Consider the following 20,726-nt stretch of genomic DNA (forward strand, 5'->3'; position numbering starts at 1 on the left):
TTTCCTAGTTTTAGCACTCATCCTCATATCAGTTATCTGAAACTCTACCCAACGGCGGGTAAGGGTCTTAAAGTAAGGAAAGAAAAAGCAATAATTATGTAGTAACTCAGATAGCCTGCCGAATTATCTAGACCGTATCATGTATAATCCACAGTAAGATGAGGAGAAAAAAGTACAAGACCTAGAAAAGTGTCGGTATCTATCAATCGGTACAATCTCATCATCATATCAGTGTCACATCTCTAATGACATCAATACGCAGAATTCATATATCAATATCGGTGCCGGGTATCTATGGATCAATATAATCCATTATCCATAATCCATAATCAAGTCGATAAACTCAATCGAAAAGCAATACAGATAATCATTGCTAGTAAGGTCAATACAATGCAAATCTAATAATTATCACATGATCATGATCAATCAATAAAATTCAATAAATCCGTTTCAATAACCAAAATCCAATTAATTAAATCCATTCATATAATAAATCAAATCGGAAATCAATAAATCAATGCATATCAAGAAATTCCATACGATGCTAAAAAAAAAAAATATCGTATACATGCAATTCCATACAATGGTCTTACTCGACAAGCACAAACACTAGCTATGATCAATGATGCTGTTGTAGAAATCCAGTAGTTGCTGTGTTAAATCCATACGTGCTGGTTTGAGATATCCGCACGTTGGCTTCAATCAAGAAGAGTCGTCACTCTTTGCGTCGGCCGCCGCGTCGGCATATAGAAACTCCTTTGACTGCCAATCATTATATCGATGATCTATGATTTCAAAGGACAAGCCGTCGGCCCCACCATTCCTGGTAAAGTGCAAAGATCTATCTCCAACCAACGTTCAACGCAGGGTTCCCACTTGTCTTTCTAGTATCAATCAATTCATCAATTAGTCAATGCAATATCGATTGAAATAGCAAATTAAAGAAATCTAGAACATCATTATCAAATAGGTTCAATGCACATATCAATTCATCTATTCAATTTCGGGGAAATCAGAAATCGTTACGAAAATCGGGCAAACTGGTAGGTAACGGCAGCTCTGGTCAAATTTTACACAAAAATCCTAAAAAAACCACAATTCCAAATTTCTCCAAATTACAGATAGAAATATCGCACCGACCATCACTACAAGACTATTGTTCTTATTAGATCCAAATTAATCAAATCACGTCCTGATATTTTTTCTAATCAATTAAAATCGCGTAGAATCAATTCCAGACCGGTAAAATCGTCGTAGAATACTCAAATGTGTACAAAGTCATATCCTATAACATTCTAAAGTTGTGCGTGAAAAGTATGTGTCAAATCAAAATCAGGTCAAAAGTTCGACTACGAAACACACAAAACAGTTGCCAACCTCGGTAAAAACTCATATCTCTGAAAAACAGAAATATGATTCGGAGTCCTATACACGAGATCACATTTCTCCAAACAGCAGCGTCGGACGAAAAGCACTCCGCGGCCTCCCAAAACCCAGGATTTCCTCTTTTCCCTTTCTCCTTTCTCTCTCTACAAAAATCTGTTTTTTATAAAAATGATTTTATCTCTCCGTCAAAACGAGCTCATTTGCTTATATCATTAGCTGTCAGCCCGGCCGATTCGCCAAATTCGTCCCGGGACGATCGGGACCAAAAATCGATCGTCCTGGACGTTCCCAGGAACTAGTTTCCAAGATGATGATTTTGAACAGTTACATATCGGCCTGGACGATTCTCAACACATCGTCCCGGACGGTCCTGGGAGGAAAATCGTCAAGCTAGAAGGAACAAGTAAAGGAGAGGTCTCACAAAATATTTATTAAATTAAAAAAAAAAATAATAATAAAAATTCTATACATGTTAACTTAATAGGAAAATTAATTTTTATAAATTTAGAAGGAAAATAGATTTTGAATTAATATTATTAATTTGCAATTTAAGTAATTAATTAATTAAAATATTTAAAAATAAAATGTAATTATTAATTTAAATTAAATACTTAAATAAATTATCTAAATTTTAAAATAATTTAATGAAAAAATTTTTATAAAATTTGAAAAGTATTTAATAATTATTAATTTAATTTAAAATTTAAATATTTAATTACTTATCTAATTAAGAATTACTTAAAATAATAATAATATTATTACACATAATTAATATTTTTTTAAAATAAGTAATAATAATAATAATACTAAAATGATTTATTATTTTTTAAAATAACATAATATAAATAAGTATTTGTTATTATTATTTTAAAAGTAATTAATAATATTAATATTAAATAAATTTAATGATTAAATAATAAAATTATTTAAATAGCATATAATATAACATAAAAACTTAATTTTAAATTAATATTTATTTTCAAATAATTATTTAAACATATTAATGGAAAATATTTTATTTTTATAAAAATATTTAATATAATATTAATTTAATACTGAAAATAGGTTTAATTAAATAATTTAAAGTATATATGATATTTAAGGATAATTTTAATTTTAAAATATTGAGGATAAAATATTGAAGAAAATGATATGACATATATATATAATTTTAAACTCGTTTTTATTCCTTTTTAAAACAAAAAAAAAGATTCGTTCTCTAGATCGAGAAGTTCAAATTTTATGAAATTTTACACATAGGTTAACATCATGAACGAAAAGCATGGGTTGTGTTTGGAAGCTCTAAAAAGCACTTATTAGAAAGCTATATATATCTAAGTATAGTGACGTAGATCTAAGATTTTTTAAAAAATACTTACGTTAGATTTTCGAGATCTTCAAACAGTTGAGCTTGTAGATTGTTCTCGTATATTTCTCTAGTTGAAACCCTGTCCAAACGAGCTATGAATCAAGCAGGAGAAGCTTTGGAATGTCCTTCAGCTCGGTTCGTCGGAGATCTCGATGCCGGTGAGGTGTTAATGGCGAGTTTGGCTTACAGAAGATGGGGAAGGGCTAGGGCAACTCTCACACGAAGTCTCATGGCTTGGGAGTCCTTGGAGAGGGAGAAAATATAAAAAAGAAAGCCTCTCTCGTGAAGCCTTAAAAGAGTATTTAAAGGATCAAGGCCTTAGATCAACGGCTAGGATTCATCCTAAGGCTAATTAAGAGGAAATTGATGTGATTTAGTCATGGGTTTGATTCCTTGATTTAGGAATAAATTTAAGCTCATGTGAAGGAAAAAAAGAATTAAATTAAGCATATTAAATTAAAATCAAGCTCAAAATCAGATCTGATTCAGGTCAATTTGAGATTCAATTTTATTTGCTCAAATTAATCTAATTAAATTTAAATAAAATGATGACTCGAATCATAAGAAACTCAGATGTAACTAAGGTGGACTAATCAGGCTTCATCGAGCATGGTCGAGTCTAATTCGACTAAAAACGAGCTGACTCGAGCTTGAATTGGACTTGACGGGGCTTAATTAAATTGATCAAAGGCCCTTGAGGGCACTCGAACGAAATTCGAGGTTAACAAATCTGAACAAATTTATTGCATTGCCCGACGATCACTGCTAATGTCCATCATTGACAACCAGATTACCATCGCTTGACTGATAACATTAAACCTTGTCATTGGACTTCAATCCAGAGGTAGAAATTTGGTAACTATTAAATTATCGTTGATCAAGTAATGTTGTATAATAATCTTCACATTCTATCACTTCTTTAGTAATCTCTATAATGAGAATTAAATAATTGTTCTCAATTTTGTAATCTCAACTTCTTTAATTGTGGAGAAGATTAGACTCTTGCATCTTCAGTTATGTAGTGGATTGTTGCAATTGAGCAATGCCACATGGTTTTTCACATCTTAGATTGTCCATGTTAAAAACTTTGATGCCTTTTGAAACTTCTATTTGTATCATGTGTACTAGATCTTATACTAACATAAATGAACAAGTAAATCCATAAGTCTGAAAATTCATCATGCTCTTTTTTATTGCTAAATAAATTTTTTCTTTGTACTAATTATTATCATGAATATTATTTATTTATAAATAGATTTAATTGTCTTAATTGTATTTCTTCAAACAAACACCACTAGCTACTTGCCATTTCTATCTACTTATCCAATCGACTAAGTCGCTATTGTAATCATAAGCGACTCATTCTGTTACATGTTATAGGATAATTTGTTGGTTCTATGTTGAGTCTATTGAATAAGTCAATCTTATTCAGTTTTGTTACATGCTAGAAAATTTGTTGCGAGAAGGTGTTTAATATCTTACTTCATATAAAAATTCTACATCTAGAGATAAATATTATGAAAGACAATTTTTTTTTACTGGAAAAATCATGAGGCTTGCCTCAACTATAATAATCTATCATATATTAGAAGATATATGAATTCTCTCTTCCTTATAATTATAGAAGATGAGATTATATACATTTGAGTACCATTATCTAATTCCCATTAGGGATTACAAAAATTAGTTATCCATAAGTGAATAGTTAGAACTTAACGACATAGTTGTATGTTAATAGGTAAACGATGATAATCGAATGATGTAATGATTGCTAAAGGTAGTCATCCATGGCGATCATTGAAAACCGCAATATAGTTTTGTAGCTCTCTCCAGTCTTAAACCTTCTATTTATATAGAGAATGAGGTGCAATTTATACCCTGTTTTTAGAGAAACAATTTGACCTAAATCTAAAACACTTTATTACATGGTCTATATTAATCCCTTTGATCGTAGAATAACAATCAAATATTTAAATGCCTTGATGATGCCATAATCAAATGATCTTAAACTAGTTTGGTTTTTCTCGTCGAGCTGCTCAATTTGATTATAAACATGCAATATGTCCAAACTGTTTGGACCCTTAATTAATGCTTAGAAGTTTTTAAATATGTTCCATGTACTTGATTGAATCTCATTTTGAGTCAGATCAAATCACTTGTGAGGTCTATGGGTTTGTCTAATCGAGAAGTTTAGCTCGACAATAATTTTGTTAAAATCAAAGTTCAGTTGGTCTTGAAGTTAATTATAAAGGTTTTCAATTCAAACATTGCCTCCTAATTCTTGTCGAGCTAGCAAAGTTTTAATTTTATTTTATGTGATCATATATGTCATACTCATCAATTAAAATTTGAATTATTATTGACTCACAATTTCATTAAAAAACTATTATTGAAAAAATTAAATTAATTTTGAAATTATTATTAAAAAATAAAAAATTAAAAAACTATTATAGATGTTATAGACTTTTTTATCTTGAATAATATCATATAATAATTTTTTTATAACTATCACGTTTTAATAAATTTGAACATAAGAAACTCTTAATATAAAAATTTATAAAAATACTAAGAAAATATAATCAAATAAAAATATAATAGTAATTTATTAAAAAAAAATATAGTCGGATCGTGTCAAAAATTGACGCTCCTATCCATTACTCTTTTTTTCTTCTTGGAGGCATAACGGTTGGTTCATAGTTGACATGAAGAACTACAAAGCCAACAGATGCGTAAAAAGCCTCCAATTAGGCGCATAAGCAAACTTCCAAGAAGAACATGCTCTTAGGAATCATTGATCGAGACTTATAAAAATAATAATAATAATAATAATAATAAATAAATAAATAAATATACATAAATGCGAGTTTTTAACTTTACTGTGAGCTTTGAAATTTGCTTTTTTCTTATTATTTCCTTTCTAGAGTTGACCTACTCTTTCTTGTCGTATTACTTTTTGTGAAACTTTATTCTCTTGATTGTTCCGTACAAGTGATCGTTGTAGCAATATAAAAGAAGCTAATTCCCCAAAAATATATATATATATATATAAAAGAAGCCATTTAATGCCTTAATTTTAAAAAAATTATTCTGTGCATATGCCACATTATTTGGAGATTAATCAGAATATAACACATCTCGGTACCGCTGACATGACTGCACCTGATTCGTCTTCGTCTCAGGACGCAAAGCTGCATCCGGCGTCCGCACAAAATAAATTCTTCTTAATTTTAGATGAGAGCGCTCACATAATATAAGGTAGATAGAACATCATAACTTTTTTTAAAAGATCTCTAAAAGAAAAAAAATTAAGGGATTTGAGCCAATCAATAAAATTTTATTATTTTAAATTTAAATTTATGATTGATCATTAATTTTTGAAATTGGAGGTATTTAAATACCTTGGGGTGGGCTTCCAAAGCATTAGTGTGGATGATAATGGAGAATGCAAAAAATTTTGTGAAAGTAGGGCTATAATTATTTTACCTATAATCAAGGGCGGATCCTGCTCCTTTTTTCAGGGTGACCAAAATTTTAATTAATTAATAATAATAATAATAATAATAATATATTACTAATTATTATTATTATAAATTATCATAGATTGATAAAAAAGGACTCCACAGAAAATCATAAACAAAAGACATCTCAACACACCACATAACAACACAACAATAACATCAAGTCTTTCTCCCACTATATAAGGTCAGCTAAAATGAATCATTTTTCTCTATTGTTTCCCACTAAGAATTAAAATTCTCATTTAAATCAACTAAACAAAGGTCATTTGTAATCTCAACACACTACACTAAGGGGGTTTAATTCAAGAAAGATTTAGACTTAATTTGGGATGACTTTTTTGTTGCTTCTTAAAGAAGCTTCTTAGTACAAAAATTAAAATTTTTATACTGAAGAGCTACTTTAATAAGAAGCAACAAAAAAGCCGTCCCAAACAAAGCCTTAGTGAATCTTGTAAATCCATGTATGATAAATTTTGAAAGGATTAAAGTCTGAAAATTGTTTGGCATGACAATTATTAATCTGTTTGATTGTTTGTTTCAAATTTTAATATTTGTTAGAGGAGAAATCCTTTAATTTGCAAATGTTGGGATTTAAGAAATCATAAATTTAACCAATAAGGAGGCTAAAACAGGATTTCTAAAAAATAATAGGATTTGAAAAACACACTTTTTTTATATAGGATTTTAGCTAAATATTGCTTAATTCCTTCCTAAAATATGATGTCGAACAACCCCTTCAATATACAAGTTAATATTAACTTCAGATATAGCTATTTTGAAAATTATCAAAGAAAATTCATGAGAGATGTGAAAGTATTCATGGCCCAGCAATATTCCATGTGATTTCAAATTGCTTCTCCCCCTCGGTTCCCTCTGCTAGGGTTTTTTCCCTGGGTCGTGCCGGGGTTCTCCCCTGCCCCACTGGGTCCTTCGCACCGGTGCTCTCGTGGATTTCAGGGAAGATGTATTCTTCTCTTTGTTTTCTACTTATTTTGGTGATTTCTTGATTTTTCGGTCTTTCTCCAACAATTGCCGGTATGAAAGCGATTTTTTTGTACAAAAATTAAAAATTTTGAACTAAAAAGCTAGTTTAAGAAGCATTAAAAGAGCAGTCCTAAACGAAGCCTAAGTCTCACAAAAGCGAACAATAATCAGCATTAATTTCATAATTTCTTATCTTGATCGCATATATATATTTCAAAGAATAGTCAAAATGATGAACTTTAGTGTAAACTTATTGTATATGATATAAGTTTGTAATTAATAACTTTATTTATAAATACTATGTTAGAAAAGCTTATATATATATATATATATAGCTGCACTCCTCATCAGAACTATTTAAATCTAAAATATATGTATATATACAATACGCTCTCCAATTCATTTAACAAATCATATTTGTCCCACGATTTCAAAATAAACTATCTACAACAATAAAAGAGAATATCTAACAACAAAATCATGATCTTACTCCACTAGGGCCTATTCTTCAATGAAATATATAAATACAAAGAATGGTGAGCAAACAATATAGTAAATTACATGAAGCCTACAATTACATTCGATATATGAAAATAAAACTATAGGTCGGTAATAATGTCATATCATGTTATATAAGTAATAATAGTCGGTGGAATGGTACATGAGAGTGGTCATCCCAAGCCCCTCATCACTCTTAGTCATATCATATTTCCTTAGTATTTCCCATCCAACATTGGGTTAACACAACCAATCTATATTTAAAGAAAACGATCGATACAACCCACTCTCCTATGTTGGGTATCATATCTTCACCATATTGAATCATGTAGTAGCTAGGCTTTCTAGCATACACACATTTCACATGATTATAACATAGTAAATATTTGATATCATACTTAGTATTCAGCTCATTGTATCATTCGCAATACATATAAATTGTACACATAATCAACTCAAAAACATTATTCTAACCTTACTTTTATAGATTAATTATAAAAATTGAAATCTAAAGATGATAGTATTTATCATTATTCCTTGTAAAACTAATTTTTTAAGGCAAACCAAGCATTGTCATGATCACCAAATCATTACAAACCCCACTCACTAAAATTTCAAAGTACACAATTTCTAATTATTTTCATCATCATATGTGGTCGAAATCAAGCTATCCTTTATAATTTTAGGTTTGTTTGGTAAGAGATGTTTTTTAACTCAAGTAGGATTTAGTAAATTTTATAATTATGAAATTAGTAATTTGTGAGTTAGTTTGATCCTTAAAACTAACTATTAATGAATTGTTTGGCTATTTAGTTAGGATTTAAGTATATTAACTAAAATAAGATTTTAATAATGATTATTGATAATTAAAAATATATAAATTCATTACATGTTATTGTAATTAGCTTAAATAATATTAAAAAAAATTATTAATTAGTAAATTATTAAATTAATTTAATATAGTAACTTCTACGTAATCAATAACAGTAATTACAACAACATCAAGCTTTTATCTCACAAAGTGGAATGAGCTACATTAGTCATTTTTATTCATTGTTATGTTAAGAATTAAATTTTTATTTAAATATGTAACTTTTATATAGTCGTTAAATATTAAATAATATCAATATTTGATTAATAGTTATAATTAATTAATTTTAATTATTAAGATTAATTGAATTAATGACTAATTTATATTAAAAAATATTTATTACTCAAATAACAACATAGTTAAAAATTTAAAATGGTTAAAAAATAAAAAACATAGTTAAAATGGTTTTGTAAAATAATCCAATTCCTAACCCTAAATCAACTGTTAGAGGCAATGCACAGTGATCCGTACTGATCAACTATCGGATCCCAAGGCACCGTAATGGAAGCCCCGTTAGTTGTTTCTTCACCTCCTTCAACTCCTCCGTCGACAGCTTCTACTCTTCCTGTTAGCTGCAGAGAAACGCGCTGAAAAACTTCTTCCTCGCCGTCGCCGGAGTGATTGTCGGATCGGATCCACCTCTTCTTCGCCGCCTCTTTTTTTCTGATCCGCTGCGATTAGAGAGGTGACAGAAACTCGCTGGTAAACCGCAATCTTTCTCCCCTTTTGCGCACGCTTCTGCCCGCCCTAAATCTGTTAAATAAGCGGCATGATACGATTTATTAATGCAAGGATTTACGGGGATTTACCACGAAACGGGCGAGAAACGGGATTTACGGGACTTTAGGATTTCACTTTGGCGTGAATACTTTTGGTAGGATTTACGCATAAATCCTCGCGGAGATTTAAATGTAAAGGATCATTTTATTCATATAAACTGTCGGAGATTAGGGTTTCAAGCATGTTCTACTTCCAATTCCCTCAACCCACCTACCCGCATTTGTCCGATTTTATTAGACATTGGTGATGAGCAGCTTTGGCTGCACGAGGATTTAGTAAATCCTGAAAAATCCGAATTTATCATTTACGGAGGCTATTAAATCCCAAAAATTGTTTGGTATGATAATTGATAAGTCTTGATAAATCCTAATAATTGTTTGGTTATGCATCTCAGCATTTGTCAGTTAACTTCAGGATGTATATTTGTGAGAACATCTCCAACCAAACGTCAAACATATGCGTGACGTCGTTCGGTTGCTCCGGCAGAACGCCAAATCTTCCGCTATTTGCATGCGGGTGAACAATGCGACCCCAATATTGGCGCTGCACTGTTCACCAACACGATTTATCTGTCTCAACTAGATTTGTCGAAAAAACGTGCTAAAGAGGAGAAAGATGGTTACTTTCGCAGAAGACCATAAAATGGAGTTCGATTGGATATGAATCACGACCTTTTTTATTTTCATTGCATTTTGGAGTGAAAAATGGGATATTCGGTTGGAGATGCGCTAACTATGCAGAATGAACTCATGAGAAACAAACAATAAGGAAAAAACAATAAAAAAAAAAAAAAGTACGTATCAAATATGTTTTTTGGCCTTTTCAAGCAATCATATGAAATCCTTCTGGACGCATAGAAATGAAAAAAAAGTTCATTATCCCATAGCTTCACGGAGCAATCCATGCGCAATGATATCACCTAATTAAAGAAAAAACGATTAAGTCTAATAAACAGAGATTCTCACATCCAAATATAAATAACAAACTAGCTTAAATTATTACGATAAAACAAGGATAGTTTGAACGAGTACATAGAATAATTAAAATGATAAACAAGCTTTAAAGTAGGTACAACATTGAAATACATATGATCTAAATATATATAGAAAATTGTTTCAATAATATGAGCGATTTGATATAACTAACAATTGAGAACAATCTGATTATGTTGGCTGCTGTCATTGACTTGTTGTCTACAACAACAACATCAAGCTTTTATCTCTCTATGTGGAGTCGGTTATATGAATTAATTTTCTCCATTGTGTTCTGTTTGTCATGACCCGGCCTGGAAACTAGAATTAATAATGCGGGAACGAACTGTCATACACTTAATACATTTTTTCACAATTACACATAACATTAGTGACTAATATTCCTCAAACACTGATGAGCCATTGACACTACTTATAAGTTGAGTATGCATTTAAGCATAAACATATTTTACCTGTTTTCTATAGATTTATTCCTCTCTTTCAGTCATTTTCACTTATCAGGAGACTTATTTGAAATTGTTAGTTTAATAGAGTGAGTTTACAAAATAAATTCAGTGGGTAATCATCATTAATAATAGTATTTAAACATTTATGAAATATAATGACACTTTATTTTTCTTATTTCTTATATAATATTAAAATACACATAGGAATTTTATGTTACATATCCTTATAATATTTAGTATACACATTTAGCATAGTTATGTATTTCATACATTTTTCTTTTACATTCTTTCATTTATATTGACATTTGTTCCTTTTTCTTTCAATTTGTACAAGAGCACCTTCAAAATGTATTAATTAAAGTACAATTATTTTCATTTTTATTTAACGTACACTGGTACTTTGCTTCTCCAGTTAGTACCCTACATGGGCGAACTCTTATAATTTGCATGCATATATCTTTTCCATTTCATTTATTTACATCTGTTTCATATATGTACATTTTTATTTACATCTGTTTCATATATGTACATTTTAAATTTCTTCTTTTTTTTCTTTCTATATATTTTCAATCCGCATATACATAATTCATATAATACACACGCATGAGCGCGCGCACGCGCGCACACACACACATATGTATATATATTTATATTATTCTTCAAACATTGAACAAAATATGTGATTGAAATTACTTACAAGGAAAATTTGTCGACACACAATCCTTCTTTCATTTTCAAGTTCTTTTCTTTCACCATTGCAACCAAGTTTATGTCAATTGAATTCTTCCTAACCACAATATTATTTTTCTTCTTAGATTAGAGAAATGAAAATATATAAACTTCTTATCTAAATTAACATATATAAATAAGCTAGATCACTTACTCCTTCGTCGTCAAAATAGAAGAATTTTAAATTTCCAAATTTGTTTTCTTTCTCTTCCTCTTTATTGCTTTCAACTTTTTCCAAAATTTGAAAGAAATTTCCTTAGCGACGTTCTTCTAATTTCCTTTTCTTTCTTCTCTCTCAAATTTCTTCCTCTTTCTCTTTAAAATTCCTTTCGCTGCACTCAAAAGAAATATTTATTCCTTCTCAAGCTTACATCACAGAAGAATATGCATAAAACTGACCACTTAACTTCTTCTTCCTCTCTGCACAGTCTTCTCTCGACACAGGGCTTCACACACGAGTTACTCGTAGAAAGAGCAAACAAAAGTTATGACTCACGAGGAGTCGTTACTTTTCATTCCCATTTATGAATATTTGCTCAAATTCTTGAATCGAACCCTCCAACTTTGGTCCGTGCTCGTGTTTGATCCGCTTGGCTGTGGTTTTGCCCGCTTCGCTTCTCTGGGTTGTCCGCTGAATCGAATAGAACAGGTTCAGTTGAACTGATTGTGAATTGGTGTTTACATTGTTAATAGTTAAAATTCTCATTTAAATTTAATAAAGAAATGTCATTTTTAATATTTTCTAATCAAGTTTTTTAGGTCTACCTCTTTCTTAACATAAGCCAAATTTAATACATATACTCTCCTAACTGGGTCATCGGGAGGCCGCCGTTTTATGTGACCAAATCATCTAAGGCGGCTCTCTCTAATCTTATCTTCCACTGGAGCTAATCCAAACTTTAAACATATATGCTCATTTCGTATTCAATCTCTAAGAGTAAAATATTATCATTCAGATCATCCTCATCTCTGCAACACTTAACTTAATATTATACTTCTCTTTTGCTGGTCAACATTCTGCGCCATAAAAATGACCTTTAATTAAAAAAACATGTTAGTGGATTATTGTTTGAAATTTAAATGAAATTTTATTTACTGATATAAAATTCTTACCCGAGCCTCTCACAAATCCGAGGCAATTGCATGTCTCTTTCCTTCCTTGAGTTCTTTTCCTTACAGTTGCATGTAGTTAGGATCTTCATCATTTACTTCTCCATACCGATTTGAGTATTATGTTGCATTTTAGTTTGCGATATATTGAAATATTTATATTGCCCTCTTGCCCAGTTAAAAGGAAATTATTAGATGTGAGTTAGCATTTGAACATTTCAAATTCCAAATTGTCTCTCTATTATGTTGTGTAACTAGGTGTGCTGATGATTAAATAACTCATGATTAGCTATGTATTGTCAAGAAGTGCCTTCACGATAATCATTTAGGTAATATCGGTAACCCTAGAAGGGAGTGATGAGTTTATCGGTGTTGACATATATGTAGTCAAACAAATAATATTTATCATGTGGTACTCTTAATAATCTCTCCTTTATATTCCATTGTGGGATGCACAAATCAACAACAAAACCCTCCCAATAAGTGACAACATAAACAAATTTGTTGACCTCTAAACACCATCCCAGCCCCATAGACGATCCACATTCACCAAACGACGCACTCGATCATTCCACAATCACAAGCAAAGCAACTGCAAGGGATATATACATTTAAACTCTCACAGACATAAGGCACGCTATCCTGCTCGATTCTCCTATACCACACGCGAGAGCCCAGCCCGACGCTTGATTGCACCTCCAGTCTCACAATTGATCCGACCCAGTTGTTCGCACCAGCAACCCGCCTCCGCTCCTACGCGACCAGATCCCGCATTCGCACGCAACCAAGCCCGTTACCTTCAATCTGATGCTCGATCCCAGCTGTAGCCCAACGCGACCCGCATGCACGTGTCACCTATGCTTGATCTGAGCCCAGCATGTTTGATCTCATCGCCCTATGCCTGCCGCAACTCAATCCAAATCTCCTGATCACCTCCAGCCTGTTTGACCTCCTTGGCCTGATCCGCCTACCCAACTGCTCTCCTTCCACAATCAAAGCCTAATTGGCCTCCAACCTGATTCCCAGCACACTCGACGACCCCTTTCGATGCCTGCACGAACCCTCGGCCCATCTTCCGCACACTTCTCCACTCATATCCGACTTAGACTGACCCACTCCGATCACCCAACCCTGATTTCTTGGGCTTGACTAGCCAACCGGCACTCAATCACTTAAAATGTATAAATATGCATAAATTAAATATATTTCTCTGTTTGCTTAAATGATAGGTATTTCAAGACCCCACGCCATTAATCTTTAATCTGGGTGGGAAGACTTCTAATCCGAAGACCCGCGCCATTGATTTTTGATCTAGGCAGGATGATTGTCAATTTGAAGACCTCGCGTCGTCGTATCTTAGATATGAGCGCGAAGACCAAAGGCAAGTGCCTCCCAATCTCCCATCACGGGGAGGGGACACCGGGAGGTTGTCGAAATGAAAACTGACAAAAGAACCCACATAGTTAAAAAAAAAAAAGTAAATTTAAAATAATAAATCCTATATAATGAATTAACGACAGTCACAAATTCCACAATAACCTGATATATGAGTCAAATAAGTATGAACATGATGGCATATAAATATTTCATAAGGATACAAACTGAGTAGTTAGTGGCACTGCTGCTTTCTTGAATTCCAGTGATAATTATAATTTATAGCAACAACTAGACAAAAGATTTGACATCCGACTCTGAATTGTATGCAAATTTAGAGTTTCACCACTCTCTTAGTTATTATGAGCTTTGTTTATTAAATGGGAACTATAGTTAAACTGCACTTTACAAAGATTTTCATACAATACTACCCTAATATTATGAAAGAAATGATCAAAGACTCCAATGACTCATACATGGAGGGAGATTTGATGCTAGCAACATTCTCTGTGCATATATTTGCAGTACCAACTTTAACTATGAGATTTGTAACCAAGGCTAGTAAATGAGCCAACATCTATGAAATAACTATTCGTTTGATGGAAGATTTTCACTATGTTTTGATTACCAAGGGATCTTGCTTATGTTGCTTGTGAAAGGCCAAGATCAATGAATAAATGATTATATTATATTAAGCCGACTTTCTACAAATGTGAACTAACTTCGAAGGCAATTGGTCATAGTACCGCAAAATGGAAGCCATTATATTATTATTGATGCTACAGAGCATTGATGATGTGTCAAATCGAACTCCATTACTTACTTGTACACTTATTAGTGGGTACGACAAAGAAGAAATTGTAGATAAGATTACTTTCTTCATTAGAGAAATTGAAAATAATAAATTGGTGTTGTTCTGGATACCCTTTCTTTAACAATGTAATCAATGCATATGGGCAAGTTAGAGATACAGAAGTAATGAATGAAATGTTCTTAATCATTAAGGAAAATAAATGTAAGTCTGATTATATCATCTTCACCATAATGATAAAATCATACAATAACATGAGTGTGAATACAGAGGCCCAAGAGTTGAAAAATAAGATGCTTAAATTGAAAAGTGAAATCATTAATGGAGTGATACCATAGAATTATAAATCCAGACATGAAAAGGGGGATATGAATAAAAGATAATTACTCTAAAAGGCCAATCGTAGAAAGAACCACACCATTGGATTCACAATATTTGTACAAACGGATAAAAGACGATATTTTTATAATAGTCCCAATCTATTACTGAGAACATATCCCGCAAGTGTTCCAACTATCATATTTGATAGGGGTGCAATTTTTGACCCGACCCGAAAAAATCCGGATTCGGATTGACCCGTTTAGCAAACAGGTCGGTTTCGGGTTCGGATTTTTGAACTATTTCAAAAACGGGTCGGGTTCAGGTTGACCCGAAAACCCGAAATCAACTTGACACTCACCCGAAAGTCGAGTCCATTCCAGTTTTGCCCGCACTCACGACGTCGTCAGATGCCGCGCTCGCGCGGTCCCACCCTCGCGCCGTCGCCTAATGCCGCACTCGCGTCGTCGCGCGGTCCCACGAACTGCTGGACTCCGTCCGCACTCGCGGCGTAGCACGGTCCTGTGTACTCCGTCCGCACACGTGATCTCGCAGACTGTCGGACTCCGTCCGAACTCGTGCCGTCGCGCGGTCATGCGGACTCTGTTCGCACGCTCGGTCCCGCGGACTCCGTTCGCTTTCGCGCTGTCGCGAGCTCAGGACTCCTCCCTCTGCAGCACCGGTCGGGTCGGGTTAACCTGGCAACCCGCCTGGGTTGGGTCCGGGTTGAAATGTCCGACCTGTTTGCAAAAATGGGTCGGGTTCGAGTTGACCCGTTTAGATTCGGGTTAACTCGGGTTCGACCCGAACCCGACCCGAATTGACATCCCTAATATTTGATTCTTAAATCCAACAATATAAGAATGCTGCGCGGGTTAAATATTCAAGTTTCATCCTCCTTGAAAAGACTGGAGTCAACCTGGCTTGGATTATAAGATGCCTCCTAAATTTCTACAAAATATATATTTTTTTCAAATGGCAATCATGTCATTTCGATGATGACTGTGTTGATAGAAAATCTTAATTGGAGGAGTTAATACTCAAATCCTATTAAAATTTCAAAATTCAAAATTGAATAAAAAAGTATGAATTCTTAAAATGAAATGTATCACCTAAAAACTTAAAATTAAAATCATCCACCTCCAGCAACGATTTATCGGGGGTGATAAATTTGAAATTAATCTCAACTCACAAAGAGCGAATGTCGTATTGGGTGTATCACTAAGATTCATCCTCAAATAGTTTCTTGCCAGCATGGACGTGGTACGTGCCCTCTAATTGAGTGCTTTTGCCGCAAAATTACACCACTATATTATGATCATGGACAAAGCCCGTATGTTCCATAATGGTTTTAAACCCTTGAGTAATTTATCATAGGGTATACTCGATAGGCATAAAACCCTTTTTGTCAGCTAAGGCGGATTCAAATGTATTCCCCTTAAACAAACACCACCCTAGATCTACAGGGGGGGGGGGAGGTAGGGGAGGGGAAACTGAGAGCCCGGATACTTATTGCCGCTGGCGGGAGTTGCTTTTGCCCTCATCTAGGGACTTCACCTCTTTCTAGAGCTCTCAACATTCAAGGGAACTAAAATGCAGAAATTTTCATTAATTATCATCATTTCATACAATAGTGAAGGGCCTTATATATAGGCTTCAAAACAACAAAAGATACAGACTAAAATGCCCTCTGGACTACAACACAAACTAATCCCTCAAAAGGGCACAATGATAAAAACTAAAACATAAAAAAATAATAATAATAATACATAAAATGCATCATAATTAAAGACTCCTAATCATAGCCGTTGATCTACGATTCCTCCGGTGATAGATGTGCTGGAATCTCCTGTTGATGTTCTCATCAGTAGTGCTCTTTGGTTGATTAGTATAGATTGAGTTCTCTTCATTAACTTGCAGGTACACGCTAGAACTTCCACGTTGCAAAGACTTCCCTCTGGGAAATCGCTTCATACCTGTTCCACAAGAAGTAAATTACATTAAGAATTAGGATGTACTGCCAACTTCGCCTCGCCCTATAAAGCTTTTTAAAATAGTATAGGAATTATACTTGAGTTTTTTTTTTTCACATTTCCTTCGTTGAAATTCATACCAGCTACCATGTAGTTAGAGGAGATTCGACGTTTCATGATCACACAGTTTAAAACCTCAAAGCATTGCCATGCTAATAATTTCCTATTTCAGTTGTTTGTCTCTGCCCAAGATAGCTGTTAAGTTTCCCATCTTCAGTTGAATTGCTAGTTCTTTGCGTAGCTTCTAAATTATTCATGTTCTACTTTCCCTAAATTTTAAAACTAGGTTAATCTTAAAATAGTTTCTGTAGGAGTTGCTATTGCATGACTTCAAGTCTAAATATAAATATAATCTTAAAACTGGATATTTAGAAGCTAAATAAAATATAGATGTTTGTGCTGAAGCCTATCATCTTAAGTAATGAAGAACAGTAAGGAATGTCTAGGTGACCAAACAAACTAATTGTGGCAGATTGAATATGTACAAAAAACAAGTAATTTTGTAGAAATGAAGTTATCATAATCTCAGTTGTTCAGAGTGAAAATGATTGCAGAGTTTGACAAAATGCGACATAATTATTTTTCCCAAACAAGCTTATAACTATTTCTACTATTTCAAGATGAGGAAGTGGACGATATGAAATAATACCATATGAAGTCAAACTTATGCATAGAAGAAAGTGCTTGCATAAAAAATCATGTGCTGTTAGTAATGGTAAGGTCCCAATAATCTTATAGTAAATCTGAATGCAGTCACTAACTAATCATCTAAATGAACATAAATGAAAATGAAAATGACAATGTAACAAATTTGGCAGTCGCTTAATTAAGGAAATGCATGATATTACCCTAAGAGGATATTATTAATAAAGGAGATTGGTTTTAAGAGTTAAATAAAATCCGAAAAAATAAAAAAAAAAAAAACTTAAAACAGACACCATCGCCGTCGCATTCGCGGCCCCGGCATATCTCTGCCTTTCCTCCTCGGCATCGGCACCTCTGTTGTCCTCCGCAACACCATCGCCGACGGCATTCGCGGCCCCGCTTTCCTTGTCTTCATGGGCGTCACTCTGTCCATCACCGCCTTCCCTGTACTTGCTTGAATCCTCGCCGAGCTCAAGCTTCTCACCACCGACATAGGCCGCATGGCCATGTCTGCCGCTGCTGTCAACGACGTTGCCGCCTGGATCCTCCTCGCTCTCGCCATTGCCCTTTCAGGCTCTCGATCGCCACTTGTATCCCTTTGGGTACTCGTCACCGCCGCTGCCTTTGTCGCCATTGCAGCCTTGGTTATTCGCCCTGTTCTGGCGCGGATGGCTCGTCGCTCACTGGAAGGGGAACCGGTTAAGGAAGTTTATATCTGCGCCACCCTCACCACCGTCCTCGTCGCTGGCTTCATTACAGACACCATTGGAATACATGCTCTGTTCGGGGCCTTTATGGTGGGGAATGTGATGCCAAAGGAAGGACCTTTCGCTGGTGTTCTTATCGAGAAAGTCGAAGACTTAATCTCCGGCCTCTTCCTGCCCCTCTACTTCGTCTCCAGCGGCCTCAAAACTAACGTCGCCACCAAAAGCAATGGAAAGTCCTGGGCGCTTCTTGTTCTAGTCATCTTCAACGCATGTCTGGGCAAGATCGGTGGCACAATCCTCGCTTCCCTCGTTGTGAAAATCCCCTTTCGCGAGGCCCTCACTCTCGGCTTCCTCATGAACACCAAGGTGCAGGACCCACAATTATTTTCTCCCCACTTAAGGAGTCGTGCCGTATGAGGGGGGATTCATGGTTCTTCTTTCTGTGCATATTGAAGATTCGCAAATGCAAGATCGAATATTGATGAATGTTTAATTAAAATATTGAATTCTGTTGATTGATTTTCCGCTTTGATCTGAAATTTTTATTTCTCTGGTTGGGAAATGTTGATCTGAGAAATTCATTTTCCATTAAAATGTAATTCGGATCCCCTTTCTTTTTTAATATGTATAACAGACGCCTTCCAGAGTTGCAAAGATTATAATGTATAAACGCCGTCCTATAATTATAAATTTCTCTATGAGAAAACGTGTGATGAAGCGCTTTCAAATCCATTTTATATCGTGCAGAGTACCGTTATTCAATATCTGCAATAGATTCAATTTAATTATTATTTCATGCTAAAAATAATTATGATATCTTATGCATAAATATAATATTTATATTATAATTTTTGTTTAAATATAATTTTTATGTCCTGAAATATTCACGGCGATAGAGAAATATAAAGTTTAACGTCTTAGCTATGTACGAAGTCTGATACACAATAAGATAAGAGAGAAGATGTAACATTCATAACAGACACCAAGATTTTTATGTGGAAAATCTTGAAGAGCAGAAAAACCACGGGGTCTAGCCCAGCTTGAATGAATGTACTATTATTTGCAGCAATGAGGTCCTTCCTTCGGAGAAGGCATTGACTTGATGTACATTATATGAAGTACATTACATGGTGGGAATATAAAGAATCACTGTTGACGTGTTTGTTTGATCGGAAGGACCCTAGACGGTGGGTGATGGAGGTCGGAAGGACCGTTGTCTGGTGACTGGGGTCAGAAGGACAGTAATCGAAGCACGATAGTGGTTAGAAAGACTGTTGTCGGAGGACGACGAAGGTCATGCAAAAGTCCAACATTAGTTGGTGGCTTGGCAAAAAAAAATGCTATCACTTGGTGGTCAGAAGTCAAACGTCAATTGGTAGCCAAGTAGAAGTATGACGTTAGTTGGTGGTCGGGCATAATTATGGAATCAGTTAGAAATCTGGCGATGGGTAAAAGTCCGGCGACGGGCAGAAGTTTGGCGACGAGCGGAAGTTCAGCATCAGGTAGAAATCCAACGATGGGCAGATGTCTGGTTAGAAATCCGGTGACGGACGGAAGTCCAGCGTCCTATAGAAGTCCGATGAAAGCCCGACGTCAGGTAGGAGTTCGGCGTCGGGTGGAAATCTGGAGTCGGGTAGAAGTCAAACGACGGTCGGCGAGCGGACAGAACTCTGGCGTTAGTCGGCTACCGGGTGAAATTTCGGCGGTGGTTGAGGAGTCTTTTCCTTCTCTTCATTTTCTTCTTGCTTCCTTTAATTCCGACGTCAGTTGACCATCCTGCAGAACTCCGACGTTGGTCAATTGTCGGGTGAAAGTCCAGCGGTGGTCAAGGAAGAGTCTCGTCCTTCTCTTCCTTTTAAATTAAAATTTTTATATAGTTTATGTTTATTTTGTTCAATTATAATATTTTAATTTTTCCTATGAATTTATTTTTTTATTTGTCTGCTCATTCTCCCATGAGAGGATTCCAATTCGCTTTTACGTAAATTTTAGAAAGGAGAATTTAATAAATTAAAATGGTGTATATTTTGAAGAGGAGATGATCACAATTTTTTATGCTAGTTAAAATATTGATACATAAATTATAATATATTTATTAAAAATATATTATTATTTTGTTCAAATATTTACTCATGATTTTTTTAGTATTCATGAA

At 34.1% G+C, this 20,726-nt stretch overlaps 1 protein-coding gene across 1 annotated transcript; it reads left to right on the plus strand.

The window, feature by feature from the left end:
* Positions 1-9,079: 9,079 nt before the first annotated feature.
* LOC114579709 (cation/H(+) antiporter 18-like) lies at positions 9,080-19,083 on the plus strand. The gene is made up of 2 exons (XM_028695181.1): positions 9,080-9,328; positions 17,107-19,083. The coding sequence occupies exon 2, from the start codon at positions 18,365-18,367 to the stop codon at positions 18,986-18,988; it is 624 nt and encodes a 207-aa protein (XP_028551014.1). The 5' UTR covers positions 9,080-9,328; positions 17,107-18,364; the 3' UTR covers positions 18,989-19,083.
* Positions 19,084-20,726: the final 1,643 nt, after the last annotated feature.

Source organism: Dendrobium catenatum, unplaced genomic scaffold, assembly GCF_001605985.2.
Source record: "Dendrobium catenatum unplaced genomic scaffold, ASM160598v2 fragScaff_scaffold_621, whole genome shotgun sequence".
In the NCBI taxonomy this organism is placed as follows: domain Eukaryota; kingdom Viridiplantae; phylum Streptophyta; class Magnoliopsida; order Asparagales; family Orchidaceae; genus Dendrobium; species Dendrobium catenatum.

Excerpts from the sequence above, each read along its gene's own strand:
- LOC114579709 (XM_028695181.1), top strand. The coding sequence starts at position 18,365 with ATGGCCATGTCTGCCGCTGCTGTCAACGACGTTGCCGCCTGGATCCTC.